General features: G+C 39.4%; 1 protein-coding gene across 1 annotated transcript; it reads right to left on the reverse strand.

Moving 5' to 3' along the window:
* Positions 1-61: 61 nt before the first annotated feature.
* On the reverse strand, positions 62-19,244 carry LOC308422862 (cell surface glycoprotein CD200 receptor 2-like; the record flags this gene model as incomplete). Its single annotated transcript, XM_080919505.1, has 4 exons — positions 62-171; positions 3,761-4,030; positions 4,154-4,465; positions 19,181-19,244. The coding sequence occupies 4 exons, from the start codon at positions 19,242-19,244 to the stop codon at positions 62-64; spliced, it is 756 nt and encodes a 251-aa protein (XP_080775631.1).
* Positions 19,245-21,274: the final 2,030 nt, after the last annotated feature.

Below are 21,274 nucleotides of genomic sequence, written 5' to 3' on the forward strand. Positions count from 1 at the left end.
GAACTACAACTTGTAGCAATATTTTCTTTCTAATGAGTCTTAATGTTTTAGTTTTCAGTTCCTACCTGGTATGATTTCTCTTCTGGAAGAAAGCAAATCCTATAAGAAGAATAATCCCCAAAAAGGCCATTTTCACGTAGAGAATGATCAGCAAGGAAGGTGGGGTGATACCTTTAAATACAGGCAAGGGTAAAGTGTCAGGTCAGTTCAATAAAAGGTCTAAGCAAAAACTAGAGGCAAGCAGCTTTAAAATACTTTAAAGTGATCCTAAAGTTTTAGAAACTATTAAAATCAGAAAACCTTATGAAGATAATTCAGATACATCTCATACCATTATTTCTGGATCAAGTTTAGGAATCAAGAATAGCTTTGGGGTTTGATAAGCATTGGCAAATATTTCAAAGTGAAGAAATGTGTACTAAGTATTGTTAAAACATATAGTTAAGTAAAGAAAAACAGGCAAAATTTCCCATGCAAATTTTATTTTATTTTTATGAAAATATAATTACATCATTCCATCCATTCCTCTTCCTTCCTTTCCCTTCCCCATGTCCCATCACCTACCAATGCTCTCTCTCTCTCAAATTCCTAGCCTTGCCCTTTTAAATTGTTATTGTTGCATATTTAGACATGATATGAAAATACCAATTATGGGGCCATTCCTGAGGGAAGAATGCTCTCAGTATTTTTAGTTAACTGTAGTTCTTTGTCTAAGACTGAGGCCCAGAGAGATTTCCCTCTTCCATGTTTGTGTATCTAATGGTTAGATCTTGTTTAGGCAGCCATGTTATTGAGGTTTTATGTGTGAAGCTTCCCTGACATTTCTAGGAGACACAATCTTCCCGCAGATTTCCTGGTTCTCTAGTTCTTATACTGTTTCTGTCCCCTTTTCTACAATATTCCCTGAGCATCAAATGTAGAAATTGTGGTGTGAATGTATCCATGTTGGACTCGTGTCAGTTGGCAGAGCAGGGATTCATTAGTCCCTTTTCTTTATAATAAAAATTTATTAAAATATTTATAAATTTATAATACTTATAAAACGTATAAAAATTTATAAAATATATAAGAATATTTATAAAATATGTAATATTTATAGATATAAATAATTGTTAAAATATTGCCTGGCTTGGTCTTGTGAGGATCATGTACAGAAAACACCATTACTATGAGCTTGTGAGTTCAGAGATCTTGTTGTATCCAAATGCTTTTTTTCTCTGATATTCGATGACTAGTGACTTTCACAATCTTTCTGCTTTTTTCTTCCTTGACCAGCTGAGAGTTTCTGCTTTAACCATTGAAAAAAGAAATTTTCTCTAAAGCAATGTGAGAGCTGCACTAATATGGGTAGAGTAATACAAACTGAGAGGGTAATTTTATTTTACGTCAATTTTGTAAAATAATATGAGCTCCCATCCTGGATACACTTAGTCTACCAGGTGGCTTTAAATCCAACCAGAAGAAATTATCAGCCTTTACAACTTTCAGGCCATTAGTGGACCCATTGGCATTACTCATTCATCAGTTGGTGGACATCTTAGCTGTGTCCTTGTTCTGGTTATTAAGACTAGATCATCTATGACTAAACATGGGCACATTATCTATGTGGTCATATAGGGCATCTATTTCTTGTTTTCTGAGGACCAGCTACATTGGTCTCCATAGCATCTGAAATAATTTTTCTTCCACAAATATTACATGACAATTCCCCACTCCCCACATCCATTGGCTTTTATTTTTTAATAGTAACCATTCTGCATTAAGGTTAAAAATATCAAAGCAGTTTTAATTTGCACAACTCTGATGGTTAAGGATGGCAGACAATTTTTAAAAGATTTCTTATCCATTTGCATTTTTTCTGAGCACCCTCTATTCAGTTTCATTGCTCACTTTTCAATTTGGTTGTTTAGGCTCTTGTAATGCCATTCATATTCCAAATATTAATCCGCTGTCAGATTTGTAGATAGTAAAGATGTTTTTTCCCAATTTATAGGCTGCCTCTGCAGTGAGTTAACAGTCTCCCTTTGCAGTTTTTATACTTAAAACATTGCAATCCCATGAAGTCCCACTTGCTGAGTCTTTATCTTATTTCCTGAGCAACCACAGTCCTATTCAGGAAGTTCTTACCTGAGCCTATTCTCTACAGCATCCTCAGTATACTTAGGACTCCTTCTTGTGGAAGCTTTAGAGTTGCAGATCTAACATTGAGATCTTTAATCCATTTAGAATTTATTTACATGCAAAGAGAAGAATCAAGTTTCATTCTTCTACGTGTTAATATCGAATTTGCCAACCCTATCTTTTTCAGGTGTTATCTTTTTTTCAGTGAAGATTTTTAGAATCTTTGTGAAACCTCAGGTGGCTACAGATGCATGGACTCATATGCGGGTCCTCAATTCTATAGCATTGATCAGTATGTTCGTATCTGCACTGGTACCATTCTGATTTTGTTGCTTTGCCTGTATAGTACAACTTGAAATTGGGTCTGATGACACTTCCAGGGGTGTTTTGTTGTCAGAGTTGTACATGACTTATAAGCCACCAAATGGAGTTACTTGAAGATGAAATTCTGTAAAACATCTGGAGAATCAGAATGGTTGTTCAGATCTAGCTGCAAGTCAGGGAGAAGTGGGTTTAGGATAGCGCCTTGGTGGCCTACTAGATGGAAGAAGTTAGGAGAAGTGGACTTTTAGGGGGACAGGAGCAACTTGATAAATATGAATTAATCTGCATGCTGTTTGACACACTAAAAGGGAAATACTGAGATCATATCTATGATTATCAGAACCTATTTACAGGTTGTAAGACAGCCAGGACTATGCATAGAGACCATATATCAAAAATATTAAAAATTGGAAAAAGAAATTCATATACGGTCTTTGTTATTCATCTACTGAAACATAGCTCCTAAAAGAATTACCAACAGAATAAAAATATCTTTAGTATGCCAATAAAATGACCGGTGTCTAGAACCTCTTAGAGAGCTTCATGGTTGGGGCTATCATCTGAAAGACTAAACTGTAATTAGAGAGTTAGGACTTTGAGCCTACACTAGCACAATCATTACCACTTAAATCTTGTGAGAAAAGAATGGCTGGAGATTGAGTTCATTGCCAATGATCAATGATTAACCCTCATAACTATGTATTAATATAAATTCTAAATAGTACAGATTGAGGAGCTATGGGGATAGCATCGAGGAACTGGAAGCACAGAAATTTCTGAGAAGGCAGAAGCTCTATAGTCCTTCCTCCATAATGGGTCCAAAGAATCTCTTCAATCTGTCTGTCTCTGTGTTGGAGTCTTTATATTGAACCAGTACAGTAAACAATCTTCCTTCCTTACTTCTGTGAACCATAATAGTAAATCCCTGAACCTGAGGCATGAATTATGGAAACATCCAGAATTTGGAGCTAGTTGATAAGAAGTGCGGGTGATAGCAAAAATGTATTACTAGTGTCTGTGATGGGCTTGTTGTCCGATTTAACTCTGTCAACTAGACACAGCCCGGAGCCACCTTAGAGGTCAGCTCACTGTGGGCAGCACCAATCTCTGTACAGGTGAGACAAGTTAATGCCAGTCTTAGGAGCTAGCAAGTAGCTTTATGGTTTATGCCTCAGTTGTCTTGACTTTCCTTTTTCTTCCTCTAAGCAGTTTTTGGATACGTTATTTGTCACAAACAGAATAAAATTAGAACATTTCTCTTTCGTCAAAGAATAAGTTAAATAGCAAATTTTTTTCTTTAAAAAAGGGTACTCACTAATTTCACTACTTCTACTCAGTTCTGTGAACTGAGACTTAGACTGGTTACCGATTGCTGCATGAGAGACAAAACAGAAAACAGTAGACACATTGTTCTGCTCCCAGTGGCATGTGCTCCTGACAGTCACAGTGCCATTGCTGTGTGATTCATTCTTAGTGACACAATCCCCATCTGGGGTCCAAGAGATCTGCGCAGCAGGCTTGCCAGCAACTGCCTCACAAACTGCGGTTCTATATTTTCCTGGAAAGAGGGTTACTTCAGGGGGCACTGTAGAGAGGGAAAGGAAATAAAGATTCAGTCTTGTCATAAATTACAATTACAAACTGTTTCTATCTAAACTCTGGAGACCTGCAATACTGAAAGAGCAGACTACATGACAATGTCACTTACCCAGCACTTGGAGGTCATAGGCTGTACGGAAATTCCCATCAAATGTTACTATATCACACAAGTAATGCCCTTCATGCTGGAAGGTCACTGCACTGATCTGAAGGTCAGAACTGGGGTCAAGTGTGAAGGTGATGTTTCTGACCAAGCAGTTGGTTCTGATGGTCTCCCCTGTTAATAGTTTGTAGGCTATTATGCAGGAAGGCTGTCCTCTGGGGATCATTATCCATGTTAGTAATAATGCACTTGTCAGTGGAAGAGAAGGGCAGCAGAGCTGAGTCTTTGTACCCATCTTCACAGACACTGTAGTGTTAACTGGGTACAGAGAGAGAGAATGAGAAAGGGAAACCTTGTGAGTTAGGTCTCTTCACAATAAAGTATATGAAGTTACACTAGAACACTGCTTGATTAATGAAGGTACTCCAATGATAGTATTTTTTTCATACTTTCCAATGTTTAATTTATCAAAATTGAATACATTATTTATCTTCTAAAGTAAAGTTTCAGGCATGTGGGCTATGCCCAAGTTGCACCATGAATCTTCCCTTTGCTCATACATTGACATAAATCATCTATAATGGATACAAGTTTGCTGAGTGGTGATTACTCAACAAAACTATCTGTCACAATCACTTGTGACAACAGTCAGCAATGTCATTGCTTTAACAGGAGCATAACTTACTGCAAATAAGGCTTGCTTATGATAAAGCGTTGCATTAACATCGCCCCTGTCCTATTTTGATATCAATTGCCCCTTTGGGGAACTCAAGTCACATCCAAATGAAGGTCACCTAATCAGATGAAGAAATACATTCTTCAGCACACACCTGGGAGGGTGCCAATGCCACAGTCCTATCACTCACACTAAGATGGCAAAGGTTGAAAGTCAAATCCTCAGGGTCCCTCACACCATCACACTCACATCACCAGGTTCTGCTGCTCATCCTGAGTCTGTCCAGCAGCCAGGGCATCAGTTACTGTCCCTAAGCAAGGAAGGTCACCTCTCCATTCCCACAAGATAAGCAAGAATATTACCTTCCATCACAGGTGTTGAACTGTTCTGTGTTGCTTGGTTCTTATCAGTACAACTTGATGCTAGAAAATATTGAAATAGAAGTGCCTAAATATTTAAATAAGTAAGAAGGAATTTAAAGTTTTATCATCACTGATATGTCAACATCACAAAAATTACATTTATTATTAAACAATCATTTCCCATTTATGCGTGACCTTATTTTGCCAAATAGTTTTGTATAGTAGACCTGTCTTTCTTCCAGCTCCTTGCCAGGTTCAGTGTAGACATACCTCCTAAGCTGATTTCATTAAACTCTTTTATCAGATGTCATCCCCTAATTAAAGCCACATGGTCCTAGGCCTCCCTCATGTATGTAATAGATTTGCAGCTTGGATTCATGCCAGTCCCTCAACAACTACAGCAGGAGCTGTCCCTGAATTTGTTGCCTGCCTGTGGATCCAGGTCCCCTAGCTGGGTCCCCTTTTCTAGCCTTCATGAGAGAGGAGGCACCTAGACTGATGTGCAGGGAATTGGGAGGGGCTGGTGATACCCAGGAGGCTTCTTTTTCTCAGAAAAGCGAAGGGGGTTTGGAGGAACTGCCAGGGGGGACTGGGATGCGGGCGCTGATGTTGGGATGTAAAGTGAATAATAATTGGGATGCAAAGTAAAAAATAAATGAAGTAAGAGGTAAAAGAGGTAGGGATCAATAATGTAATAATATTTGAATCAAAGAAAAAATTTAATTAAACAAAAAGAAAAGTCTAACAATCACAATACATGTAAATGATGATACAGAAAAGGATGCCCTTACATGCTGCTGAGAAGAATGTAAATTACCCTTCCCCTCCTGCAATGGGGAAAGAGACACCTTCTTGGTGGTGTTGTTCTTAAATCAGTCAGGGGCAGAGCAGATGGCAGTCCTTTGTTCATCCTGGCTTGTTGGCTAATGCTGTCTTATGCCTACAACTCATGAAATCAAATAAAATCAAACCCAAGCAGCACAGAGCAGGAGGAAAAAGACAGAGGCCTGTGGACCACCATGCCACCCACAGACCTGCCTTCCAGTGCACAACACAGGCAGACCATAGACACCCAACTGTTTGCTGCCTTGCCAGGCAGCATGGGGAGAGAATGTCACCAGGGACCTGCCAGCCTTCAGCAGGAGCCATCGCAATGTGCAAGCATCATGATGTGGTAGTCAGATGGGAGAGTAAGAAGAAAGAGGCCACTTAAACTTGAGAATGGAGACTGTTGTGAGTGGCCGGCTCTGCCACTTGGGACCATGGTGCGGTCTCAGCTCAATCTGCCACTAAGGGCCATGTCTCAGTATGTGGCTATGTAGCAGGGCTGAAGCAGGAGTACATGTCACTATACATGGCTCATGTTACTATTATAGAACATTGGGATGTCCCTGGTCTAGGCAGCCACCAGGGACCATATGCATATCTAGGGGCTTTGCATAACTGACCCACCCCTCATTGCCTGAATTTTCTCTGAAGAGCTGGCCCCAGCAGCACTTGGAAGAGATAAGGCCCTGCATCTCATCCAAGCAGCCCAGTGGACCTGGCCTTGGTGGCAAGGTTGTAAGAGGTTTACCCTGCCACTTGTTTGTTGTGGATCAGCTTGGGTACACAGGTGGTGCTCTCCACCTTTGCCTCCTTGCCCTCTCCAGCAGTCAGGAAAGATGCCCACAGGGCCATGAGCTCAGGAGGGGTAGCCCTGACCTTACCAGCTACATGCAGTGCTTGGGAGTGCAAGCCTTGCACCTTGTCTAGGCAGCACAACTGAGCTTGTTTTGGTGGTAGATATGCGGTAGAACCAGCTCTGAAGGTAAGAGAGCAGAAGAGATGGCCCACTACTAGTCTAACATGAGGTGGTCAGGGGGTTCGGGGGTCACATCTTCTGCCCTCTTATTCCTGTAAACCTGGAATGGTCAAAAGAATTAATACTGGGTCAAGAGAGCAGGTGAGCTGTCCCTGCCCCTTGCTAGCTGCAGCACTCAGGAGAGTGGACCCTGTAACTCATCAGGGCAATAAAGTAGAGCTGGCCTTGATGGTGAAGGCACAGGTGAACCAGCCCCAAGGGAGTGAAAGCAGGAGAGCTGGCCCAGCCCCTCACCATCTACAGCACTTAGTTCCCTGCACCTTGACTAGGCAGCACAGGGGAGCTGGCTCTGGAGGCATGGAGGAAGTAAGCTGACCCTGAGGGCATAAGAGCAGGAGGGCTGACCCTGCCTCCTGTTGATGGCAGCATTGGGTGGCCTAGCCTGAGCAGTGCTGGAGAGAGTGCCCTTGTGTTTAGATAAGGGAGAACCAGTGGGCTGACCAGCTCAGCTACCACCTAGGCCCAGATCCAGGACTCTAAATTGGCCCACTCCAAATCTATATGATCTACAAATGGGTGGAATTTGTGATAAGGCCAGTTCTGCTGTTCTAAAGCTGAAGGATCTCCATGACACAGGGCAACAACACCATAACCAGGAGGAGTTCTGAAAAAGGTCCAATATTGATGGTGTCACAGAAGCCAGAGATCTCAAACCAAACCAAAGGCTCAATGCTATTAATATTTGCAGGTGAAGATGTGTGAACACACAGATCTACTGTGGAACACACTTTGACACACAAGAGCTTCTAAAATGAGATTTTTATTTATTTGGTTTTGTTTTTTATTTTTGTCTTTGTTTTTGTTTGCTCATCCAAAGATGAGCTTTGTTTGGCTGCTTCTACTGATGGTGGTGGTGGTGGTGATGTGTGTGTGTGTGTGTGTGTGTGTGTGTGTGTGTTATTTTGAAGGGGAAGGATGCCAGGGCTAAGGGCAAATCTGAGGGAACAGGTATCTCTCAACATCAATGGACTCAATAAAAAGTCCTTCCCCAGTGAAAAGACACAAGCTAACAGAATGGATTCAAAAATAGGATCCATAATTATATAAGATACACACCTCTGCCATAAAGATATATATTACCTCAGAGTAAAAGGTTGGGAAAAAGTTTTCTAAGCAAATGGACCCAAGAAGCTGGAGTAGCCACCATAATATCTAATAAAAAAAAAAAAAAGACTTTCAACCAAAACTAATCAGAAGAGAAAGGAATGGCCACTTTATATTCATCAAAGAAAAAATTCTACCAAGATGATAATCTCAATTTTGAATAAACACAAACATTTGTAAAAGAAACATTTCTAAAGCTTAAACAGCACATCAAACTCCATACATTAATAGTGAAAGACTTCAACACCCAAATCTCACCAACTGACAGGACAGCCAGACAAAAACTAAACAGAGAAATAACGAAACTAGCAGAGATTATGACTCAAAAGGACTTAACAGATATCTGTAAAGAGAGGTGTCAATCCCCTAATTGATTCTTGATTGTGTCAATTACAAAGATGGAAGCCAATTACTGGGCAAGAGGGGGAAAAAAAGGTGGGACTTCCAGGTCCCAGGGGAAAGAAAGAGAAGCAGGGAAATAGAGGATTAGATCAGGCTTTGGAATGAAGTTGTACAAGGTCTTGGAGCACCTAGAGTTTTTAGCCTCCACTGCAAGCAGGGGTCAAGGTTGGAGGAAACTAGCTGATGAGATTAGAGCAGGAAATTCTTCAACCAGCCATTGTGTTATCTGGCTAGTTTCGAAATAATAAAACTGTCTAGTGCTTTCCATCCATGGAGCTAAGTTGGGCAGAAGGAGAAAAAGGGCAATTGTTGGCAGCTTGGCAAAGCTAGTACAGAGTGCCTGTGGAAAAAAATGACCAATGGCTGCTGGCAGAGCTGTGTAGGGAGTTAGACCTGTGGAAGCTGATCACGGAGCTAGGCCAGGAGTGAAGCCTAGCTTCCCACCCCAGGAAGAACGTAGCATGTTTTTAAAATAAGGAACTAGCATGTTTTTTTAATTACACATAACAAATATCTTTATAATATTCACCCAAAAACAAAAGAATATGCCTTCTTCCTAGAACCTCATGAAAGCAAGCCTCAACAGATAGAAGAAGAAAATTAAAATAACTCCTTGCATCTTATTAGACAACCATGAATTAAAGCTAAACTTCCATAGCAGAAACACTGAAAATCCTACACACTTATGGAAATTGAACAACTCTCTACCCAATGATATCTGGGTTAGGAAAAAATAAAGAAATAATAATTTTATTAGAATTAAATGAAAGTTAAGGGTAACATGGAAACTTATGGAATACAATGAAAGCAGTGCTAAGTGGAAAATTCATAGCACAAAGTGCTACCATAAAAAAATAATAAAAAATTCTCATATCTGTAATTTAAAAGTGTACCCAAAAGCACTAGAAAAAAATAAGCAAACACAACAAAGAGGAGTAGAAAGCAGGAAATAATTAAAATTGGGGCTGAAATCAGTCTGTTAGAAACAAACAAACAAAACATACAAAGAATCAACAAAACTAAGAGCTGAAACTTTGAGAAAATCAACAAGATAGAACCCTTAGCCAACCTAACCAAGAGACAGAGAGGTTCAAATGAAATCAGTAATTAAAAGAAAGACATAACAACTGACACTGAGTAAGTTCAAAGAATCATTAGGACTTATTCAAAACCCAGTATTCCTCAAAGTTGAAAAATCTTAATGAAATAGATAATTTTTCCAAACAAATATGACTTACCAGAGTTAAATTGAGTACACATAAACTATTTAAACAGCCTCAAGAACCATAGAAAAATGAAGCAGTAATTAAAAGTCTTGAAGGAAAATAAAAGCCCCGGGACACATGGTTTTACTGGAAAAGTTACCAGACTTTTAAAAAAGAGCTAATACCAATACTCTTCAAACTATTCCCCAAAATATAAACAGAAGGAACACTACGCAATTGCATCTATGAGGCCACGATTACACTTATACCTAAATCACACAAAGACCAAACAAAGAAAGAAAACTTCTGACCTATTCCCTCATAAACATTGATACAAAAATACTCAACAAAATTCTTGCAAACCAAAACCAAGAACAAATCAAAGCAATCATTCACCATCATCAAGTAGGCTTTATTCCAGGGATGCAGGGATGGTTCAATATACAAAAATTCATCAATGTAATCCACTATATAAACAAATTCATAGGACAAAAAAAACACATGATCATCTCATTAGATGCTGAGAAAGCATTTGAAAAATTCAACACCCCTTCATGTTAAATGTCTTAAAAAGATGAGGAATTCAAAGCCCATACCTAAACATAATAAAAGAAATATACAGCAAAAAAGTAGCCAACATCAAACTTGAAGGAATCCCACTAAAGTCTGTGAGTAGACAAGGCTGGCCACTCTCTCCCTACCTATGCAATATAGTGCTTGAAGTTCTAGCCAGAGGAAGGAGACAACAAAAGAAGGTCAAGAGGATACAAACTGGAAAGGAAAAAGTCAAAATATCACTATTTGCAGATGATATTATAGTATATATACATGACCCCAAAATCCCACCAGAGAATTTCGACAGCTGATAAACAAGTTCAGCAATGTGACAGGATATAAAATTAACTCAAATAAATCAGTAACCTTCCTCTCCTCAAAAATAAACAGGCTGAGAAAGAAATTAAGGAAATAACACCCTTCACAATAGTCACAAATGATATAAAATATCTTGGTGTGACTCTAACCAACAAGGGAAAGATCTGTATGACAAGAACTTCAAGTCTCTGTTGAAAGAAATTGAAGATCTTAGAAGATGGAACCACCTTCCATGCTCATGGATTATCAGAATTAATATAGTAAAAATGGCCATCTTTCCAAAAACAATCTACATATCCAATGTAATCCCCATCAAAATTCCAACTCAATTCTTCATAGAGTTAAAAAGAACAATTTGCAAATTCATTTGAAAAAAACAAAAAAATCTATGATAGCAAAAACTATTCTCAACAATAAAAGAACTTCTGGAGTAATCATCATCCCTGACCTCAAACTGCATTAGAGCTTGTGGTCAATAGTGATCACAATTTTATGAATTTTGATTTTAAAAAAAACTGCATGGTATTGGTACAGAGAAAGACAGGTAGATCAATGGAATAGAACTGAAGACCCAGAAATGAACCCACACTACTATGGTCTCTTGATCTTTGACAAAGGAAATAAAACCATCCAGTGGTAAAAGATAGCATTTTCAACAAATGGTGCTGGTCCAACTGGAGGTCAGAATATAGATGAATGTAAATCGATCCCATTCTTATTGCTCTGTACAAAGCTTACATCCAAGTGGATCAAGGACCTCCACATAAAACTAAGTACTTTCAAAGTAATAGAAGAAAAAGTGGAGGAAAGCCACAAACACATGAGCACTGGGGAAAATTTCCTGAACAGAGCAACAATGGCTTATGCTCTAATATCAAGAATCCACAAATGGGGCCTCATAAAATTGCAAGGCTTCTGTAAGGTAAAGACACTGTAATTAGGTCAAAATGGCAAGCAACAGATTGGAAAAAGATCTTTACCAATCCTACAGCTGATAGAGGGCTAAAATCTAATACATACAAAGAACTCAAAAAGTTAGACTTCAGAGAATCAAATAACCCTATTAAAAAGGGGGGACAGAGCTAAACAAATAATCCTCAACTGAAAAATATCAAATGGCTGAGAATCACCTAAGGAAATGTTCAATTGGCCCATCTGCCACTCGGATCAGCAGCTCCTAAAGCTTTAAAGAGTGGTGAGTAGGAGATCTGGGCAGCCAGGGAGCAGAGAGATCACTGCAGAGTGCGCACAGTAAGCGCACCCCCAGCGCTGCTTGATCCAGGGACCAGGAACACAACTTTGAAACTTCTGTTTCCACCCTGCCATGACTTCAGGGCACAGAACAGGGCTTGGCCAATCTGACACCTGGAGCAGTGAAGATCCAGGGACACAGACCAGATACAAGGGAAAGGCAAGAACATATCACTGACAACAAGATGGCGAGAGGAAAGCGAAAGAGTATATCCCAAGGAAACCAAGACACCCTGGAAATACCAGAACCCAGCTCTCCCATAACAGCAAACATTAGAATGCCAAACACTCCAGAAAAAGAAGACGCAGACCTGAAGTCATACCTCAAGATGCTGATAGAGATACTTAAACAAGAACGGGAGGAAAAGCAAAAAGGTTCAGATGCTTTCAAAGAGGAAACAAAAAAAAAAAAAAAAAAAAAAACAAAAAAAAACAAAAACACTCAAAGAACTCAAAGAACTAGAGGAAAACAGAACCAAAGACATGAGGGAATTTAAAACAGAAATTGACACAATAAAGAAAACACTAAAAGAGATACCCCTAGAGGTAGAACACCTAAAAAAGAAATCAGGAGTCACAGAAGCAAGCATTTCCAATAGACTACAATAGATGGAAGAGAGAATCTCGGGGGCAGAAGACAACATTGTAAACATAGACAAAACAGCCAGAGAAGATGCAAAAAACAAAAAGATCCTAACCCAAAATGTCCAGGAAATCCAGGACACAATGAGAAGACCTAACCTAAGGATAATAGGAATAGAAAAGGGAGAAGAGTATCAACTAAGAGGCACAGTAAATATCTTCAACAAAATCGTAGAAGAAAACTTCCCTACCCTCAAGAATGAAATGACCACGAGCATAAAAGAAGCCTTCAGAACCCCAAATAGGTTGGACCAGAAAAGAAATACCTCCCGACACATAATAGTCAAAACACCAAGTGCACAAACAAAGAAAGAATACTAAAAGCAGTAAGGGAAAAAGGTCAGGTAACATATAAAGGCAGGCCAATCAGAATCACACCCGATTTCTCAACAGAGACTATGAAAGCTAGAAGAGCCTGGACAGACATCATGCACTCCTTAAGAGAGCACACGTGCCAGCCCAAGCTGCTATACCCAGTAAAACTATCAATCACCATAGATGGAGAGATGAAGATATTTCAAGACAAATCAAAATTTACACAATATCTGACCACAAACCCAGCACTACAAAGAATTTAGGTGGAAAACCCAATACAATGAGGGATAATACAGCCTAGTGAAAACAAGAAAACTCCTAAACAAGAAAACTAAAAGAAGAAAAAGACACAGACACAACTCAACCCACAAAAGCAATGATGGCAAAAAACAGAAACAACTATTCCTTGATATCTATTAACATAAATGGACTCAACTCCCAAATAAAGAGACATAGGCTTTCAGACTGGATACATAAACAAAATCCAGCCTTTTGCTGCATACAGGAAACTCATCTCAGAGACAAAGACAAACACTATCTCAGAGTAAAAGGGTGGGAAAAAAACTTCCAAGCAAACAGCCCCAAGAAGCAAGCTGGAGTGGCTATTCTAATATCGAATAAAGTAAATTTCCAACCAAAAGTTATCAAAAAAGATAATGAAGGCCACTTTTAACTCATTACCGGGGAAATCTGTCAGGAGGAACTCTCAATCCTTAACATATATGCTCCAAATAAAAAAGCACCCACATTCATAAAAGAAACCCAACTAAAGCTCAAAAAATACATTTCACCCCACACAATAATAGTGGGAGACTTTAATACCCCACTCTCACCAATGGACAGATCATGGAAACAGAAACTGAACAAGGACACTGCAAAACTAGCAGAGACTTTGAACCAACTAGAATTAATAGGTATATACAGAACATATCATCCTAAAGTAAAAGAATACACCTTCTTCTCACCACCCCATGGCACCTTCTCGAAAATTGACCACATAATTGGACACAGAACGAGCCTCAATCGAGATAAGAAGATGGAAATACTCCCATGCATCCTCTCAGATCACCATGGTCTACAGCTGCTCTTTAACAACAACAAAGACAACAAAAAGCCTACATACATATGGAAACTAAGCAATGCTCTGTTAAATGATAGCAGGGCCAAAGAAGAAATAAAGAAAGAAATTAAGGACTTTCTAGAATTCAATGAAAACGCAAACACAACATAACCAAACCTATGGGATGCAATGAAGGCAGTACTGAGTGGAAAACTCATAGACCTAAGTGCTTCCAAAAAGAAAATGGAGAGAGCTTACATCAGCAACCTGACAGCACAGCTAAAAGCCCTAGAACAAAAGGAAGCAGATATACCCAAGAAGAGTAGACGCCAAGAAGTAATCAAAATTAGGGCAGAAATAGACCAAATAGAAACAAAAAGAACCATTGAAAGAATCAACAAAACCAAGAGTTGGTTCTTTGAGAAAATCAACAAGATTGATAAATCCCTAGCCAGACTAACTAGAGGGCAAAGAGAGAGTATCCAAATTAACAAAATCAGAAAGGAAAGTGGAGACATAAAAACTGAAACTGAGGAAATTCAAGAAATCATCTGATCCTACTACAAAGACTTATACTCTACAAAATTGGAAAATCTGGAGGAAATGGACGAATTCCTAGACAGATACAAGATCCCAAAGTTAAACCAGGACCAAGTAAACCATCTAAATAACCCTATAACACCTAAAGAAATCAAAGAAGTCATCAAAAGCCTCCAAACAAAAAAAGCCCAGGTCCAGATGGGTTCAGTGCAGAATTTTATCAGACATTTATTGGGGATATAACACCAATACTCTCCAAACTATTCCAAAAGATAGAATCAGATGGAATACTACCCAACTCATTTTTTGAGGCTACAGTAACCCTCATACCTAAACCACACAAAGACCCTACAAGGAAAAAGAACTTCAGACCAAACTCACTTATGAACATTGATGCAAAAATACTCAACAAAATCCTTGCAAACCGAATCCAAGAACACATCAAAACCATCATTCATCATGACCAAGTAGGCTTCATCCCTGGGATGCAGGGATGGTTTAATATAAAGAAATCCATCAACGTAATCAACCATATAAACAAACTCAAAGAATAAAATCACATGGTCATCTCACTAGATGCTGAGAAAGCATTTGACAAAATTCAACACCCCTTCATGTTAAAAGTCCTGGAAAGAACAGGAATCCAAGGCCCATACTTAAACATAATAAAAGCAATATACAGCAAACCAACAGCCAACATCAAACTTAATGGTGGGAAACTTGAAGCAATCCCACTAAAATCAGGGACTCGACAAGGCTGCCCACTCTCCCCCTACCTATTCAACATAGTACTGGAAGTCCTGGCTGGAGCAATTAGACAGCAAAAGGAGATCAAGGGGATACAAATTGGAAAGGAAGAGATAAAAACATCACTCTTTGCCAATGACATGATAGTGTACTTAAGTGACCCCAAAAACTCCACCAGAGAACTCCTACAGCTGATAAACAAGTTCAGAAAAGTGGCTGGATACAAAATCAACTCAAACAAATCAGTAGCCTTCCTATACTCAAAGGACAAACATGTGGAGAAAGAAATTAGGGAAAAGGTACCCTTCACAATTGTCACAAAAACTATGAAATACCTTGGTGTGACTCTAACTAAGCAAGTGAAGTACCTGTACGACAAGAACTTCAAACCTTTAAAGAAGGAAATTGAGGAGGATCTCAGAAAATGGAAAGATCTCCCACGCTCATGGATTGGAAAGATCAACATTTTAAAAATGGCCATCCTACCAAAAGCAATCTACAGATTCAATGCAATCCCCATCAAAATTCCAACACAGTTCTTCATGGAATTGGAAAGATCAATGTGCAATTTCATATGGAACAACAAAAGACCTAGAATAGCGAAATTCATCCTCAACAACAAGAAAATGTCTGCAGGAATCACTATCCCTGACCTCAAGCTATATTACAAGGCAGTTGTGCTGAAAACTGCATGGTACTGGTACAGAAATAGGCATGTGGATCAATGGAATAGAATAGAAGATCCAGAAATGAGCCCTCACATATATGGTCACCTGATTTTTGACAAAGGAGCCATAAACATTCAATGGAAAAAGGACAGCCTATTCAACAAATGGTGCTGGTCCAACTGGCACTCAACATGCAAAAGAATGAAAATAGACCCTTTCTTATCTCCTTGTGCAAAGCTCAAGTGTAAGTGGATTAAAGATCTCCACATTAAACCAGATACACTGAAACTATTAGATGAGAAAGTAGGGAAAACTTTAGAACATATAGGCACAGGAGAAAATTTCCTGAACAAAACACCACTGGCTCAAGCTCTAAGGTCAAAGATTAACAAATGGGACTTAATGAGATTGCAAAGTTTCTGTAAGGCTAAGGACATTGTCAAGAAAACAAAACAGCAGCCAACAGAATGGGGAAAGATTTTTACCAACTCCACATCAGATTGAGGCCTAATATCTAAGGTATACAAAGAACTCAAAAAGCTAAATGCCAGAGAATCAAATAACCCTATTAAAAATGGGGTACAGAGCTAAACAAAATGGTCTCAGATGAGGAATATTAAATGGCTGAGAAATATCTGAGGAAGTGCTCAACATCCTTAGCCATCAGGGAAATGCAAATCAAAACAACCCTGAGATTCCACTTCACACCAGTCAGATTGGCCAAGATCCAAAACTCAGATGACAGCAGATGCTGGGGAGGTTGCAGAGAAAGAGGAACACTTCTCCACTGTTTGTGGGGTTTCAAACTAATATAAAAACTCTGGAAATTATTTAAAATCTGAAAAAAGTACTGACAAAGATGTATTGTATAATTTTATGCAAAAAATGCTTAAAATCTGTACATTTATCTTTGTTTTGTAAAATAAAGTTGTTAAAGAAAAAAAACTTAGGTGTCAGAAGATGCTGGCGAGGATGTGGAGAAAGAGAAACATTCCTCCATTGTTGGTGGGATTGCAAACTGTACAAACACTCTGGAAATCAGTCTTGAGGTTTCTCAGAAAATCATACGTGAGGACCAACTATACCACTCCTGGGCATATACCCAACATATGATCCAACATATAAGAAAGACACATGTTTCACTATCTTCATAGCAGTCTTATTTATAATAGCCAGAAGCTGGAGAGAACCCAGATGCCCTTCAACAGAGGAATGGATACCGAAAGTGTGGTACAAATACAAAATGGAGTACTACTCAGCCATTACCAACAATGACTTCATGATATACTTAGGCAAATGGCTGGATCTTGAAAATATCATCCTGAGTGAAGAAACCCAATAACAAAAAATACACAACTGGTATGCATTCACTGATGAATGGATATTAGCCCAAAAGTTCGGGTTACCCAAAATACAATTCACAGACCACATGAAGCTCAAGATGGAAGACCAAAGTGCAGATGCTTCAGTCCATCTTAAAAAAGAGGAACAAAAATATCCACAGGAGGAAATACAGAGACAAAGTTTGAATCAGAGACTGAGACAAAGTCCATCTAGAGTCTCCATTATCTGGGGATTCATCGCATATACAGCTACCAAACCCAGATAATATTGCTGATGTTGTGAAGTGCATCCTGACAAGAGCCTGATATAGCTGTCTTCTGATAGGCTCTGGCAGAACATGGCAAATACAGAGGCAGATGCTCACAACAACCATTGAACTGAGAACAGGGTCCCCAGTAGAGGAGTCAGAGAAAGGATTGAAGGAGCTGAAGGGGTTTGTAATCCCATAATAACAATATCAACCAGAGCTCCCAGGGACTAAACCACTAAAGAGTATGGCCGGGCAGACCCATGGCTCCAGCTGCATATGTAGCAGAGAATGGCCTTGTTTGGCATCAATTGGAGGAAAAGCTCTTGGTCCTGCCAAGGCTTATGCCCCAGTGTAAGGGAGTGTCAGGGTGGGTAGAAGAGTGGGTGGGTGGGGGAGCACCCTCATAGAAGCCAGGGAAGGGGATGGTATTTGGTGGTTTATGGAGGGAAAACCAAGAAAGAGGATACCATTTGAAATGTAAATAAAATATATTCAATTTAAAACTTTTTAAAAAGCAGTACAGACAGAATATATTAATACTGGTATTAATTATAATGACCAAACAGTTTCAATGTACATAATAAGTATTTTGTTAAAGTATCCTAGGTGCATTTATCAAAGCTCATGTGCTAAATCACAAAAAAAAAATCTCTACATTTAAGAAGGTTAGCAGGCCAGTGAGATGGCTCAACAGGACATGCAGCCTAGGCATATGTGGTCAAGCTGGAGGGACAGATATTGAACTGTGGGAGCCACATAGAAAAACATCTTCTGACCCCACATACAAATGCTGTTTCAGGGGTGCACACACACACACACATACACACACACACACACACACACACGCGCGCGCACACATAGGTACACACACTATACATATATAGTTTCTATAACAAAAGAGAGGGAGGAGGTTAAATTAATTTCATGTAAAGGTCTCTCGAGCTTTCTTAATTGCTGAAAATGGTTGTTAATGGTGCACTTGAAGTCAGACATACTTTACACCTCTTGAAGTAGAAGGACATAGCTGGTATATTTGTATTGGAGGAAAAGTCAGTTTGCTTTCACGTTGATCAGTCTGCTTAGGAACTATGACTCTGGTGGGCCAGAGCTAAGGCTGTGTATGATTTGTTTTTACCCTGTACTGTGTCTTTTTGTATAGTTGGCACACTACCGAATGTGTCCTTAGATAGCCCTGTCCTGGTGGTATTTTCAATAGCCACAAACCTTGCCTGGGACAGTGTGGGGTTGTAAATTGGCATGGAAATTCAAAGCAGGTTCTTGTTGGTGCACAAAACAAATTAGTTATATATAGGGACAGGAGTTTGGTTAGGTTTTGTCTTGTTTTTTGTTTTCTTTTTTCCTTTGGTTTTATTTTGGGTTTTTTTTTTTTTTCATCTTCCGATGTTTCTGATGCAGCTTATACAAAGATAATTGTTCTATAACTGAATACCAATTCTGTAATTGCAAAAAAAAAAAAGTGGCTGTTTTGTTGACATTCTGAATGCTTCTAAGTAAATAAAATTTTAAAAATGAAAAAGAACATCTGTTTATCAAAAATAAGCAACATAAAAGTAAATGGTAGAGTGTTAAAGTGGTCCTATTATCCTGCAACAAAGGTGTATGCCTGGAACTGCAAAATCAAGAGAGGCTGAGGCAGGAGGATTATCCTAGTCCAAAGTTAACCCCAAAGAAAACTGTATTTCCTCAGAGCCTCAGAATGTCAGACTTACCAGGCTTCAAAATAGTGATGAAGATCAACAAGATCAAAGCCGGAGTCTTCCCCAAAGCACGCATCTGGAGTGGACTCTAGTTAAACTCAAATCGTAACTAACCCCCGGGTGGACTCAGTGATCCCAGCGTGGTCAACTTTGTTTCCTCTCAGTTCACCGATTTAATTATGACTTTTCTTCCTCATTTCTATATCTTTATCTTCATCTTCAGTTTGCCTCCAGTTGGATGACTAAGCCTGCACGGGAGAAAACAGACGTTTGCTGAACGATAAAGAAGCCAACACAGAACTCATTCGTTCTCTCGGGGTTAAAACATTAAGATGTAGTGGTTTATGGAAGTATTTCCCTTTTAAAGCAGAACTTTTTAAAGGATAAATTATGTACTAGAAAATGAGCAAACCTTGTGTGTGCAGCTGATGAATCTGCACAGCTACATGAACTTGGACAAGCTTTTCCAAAATTTCCAAGCCAAGGTGCTGACATTTGTGACTCAGAGCCCCACACATGCCTTCCCTGGTGTTGATTCTCAAGAAGCAATCATGGCCCTAACATCTCTCAACATTTGTTCATTTTCTTAGTTAATGAGCTTCACATAAATGAAATGCTTTACTGAGTTCGTCCCTGTATGCTGGTTTGGACTGACCAAAAAATATATGGTAACTTATTCATCAGTTTCTCTGTTAATTTGAATTACTTACTCTATTTGGTGACTAACATATATAAGCTTCTATGATAATTACTGATTTTCACATACATCTTGGTATCTACGTGCACCCATTTTCTTGGATACATATCTAGAAATGAAAGGATAGTGTGAGGCTTTAAATAAATACTTCCTGTCGTGGGTTAACTTGCCTGCCATCTCCTTTTATTTTAAAATACTGTCCCAATACCGGAGAATGTGGCCTTTTTAAAAATAAAGCCATTTCCTCTGAAGTTAGTTGAAATGAAACTATACAGTGTTGGGACACGTTGGGCTTTTGTCCAGTGTCACAGGTACCATATGATAATAAGAATGGGCATTTTCTTCCGTGCATATAGAAAACTGTGCATGGGAAGGCAAAAGCTAAGACAGCCGTGGGCTTCTGCACGTTAAGAAACAACAGTGTCCAGAAACTAGAAAATCGTCAAGGACCAGCTTCTTTGTTCCTGTATTTAAAAGCTATAGAGACTCTAGCAATGACAAACCACAGCAGAGAAACAGTGGGAGAGCCGAAAGGCAAAACTTCCCTTGCAGCTCAGAGAAAGTGAAACCTGCATCGCAGGAGCACACAGCCTTGCACCCACCAACAGGGAACAGCAAGCCAGAACTGTGGAGAACAGCTGGTGTGATCGAAGCCAGACAGGCACGGAGACTGTATAGTTTAAATAACCCCACATGGCGTGGCTCACAAGGCATGGTTATCTGTAGGATGTTCTTTTTTCCCCATTTTCATTAAAAATAGACTCTTTGCAGGGTGGTGGTGGCATATGCCTTGGATTCCAGGACTCAGGAGAAAGAATCAGATGAATCTCTTAAGCCCAGGCTACAGAGGGAGTTCCATGATAACTAGAGCTACACAGAGAAACCCTGTTTTGAAGAACTAAAGATAAATAATACATAAATAAATAAATAAACAGATGATAGATGATATATAGATGAGAGAGGAAGAGAGGAAGGGAGAGAGAAAGGGAGGGACGGGGAGAGGGAAGGAGTGAGGTAAGGATGGAGGGAGAGAGGGGAGGAGGGAGGGAGGGAGGGAGGGAAGGAGGGAGGGAGGGAGGGAGGAAGGGAGGAAGGCAGTAAAAGAGGAAGAGAGGTTCTTGAGATATTCTTTTCCTGTTGTAGTAAAATTATCCGGGGGTTTCTACCCCACCTTAAAGCATTCAGTTCCCACCTAAAAGACACTAAAACCTTTATATTTATAATAGCGTTCAAGCCCTGGGCAGATACCAACCCTCTATGCTATCTTGTCTACTTCCCTGTTTATAACCCCGAGATATAACTGGCCATGTTCTGCCTGGATCACTCTTATCCACTTGGCCAGCCCTCGAGGCCTTGTTCTGTGATTCACTTACCCAGTGCTGACTTCTCTCTTTCACCTCCCTTCTCTC

The sequence above is a fragment of the Micromys minutus genome (assembly GCF_963924665.1).
Source record: "Micromys minutus genome assembly, chromosome: 7".
Classification (NCBI taxonomy): Eukaryota; Metazoa; Chordata; class Mammalia; order Rodentia; family Muridae; genus Micromys; species Micromys minutus.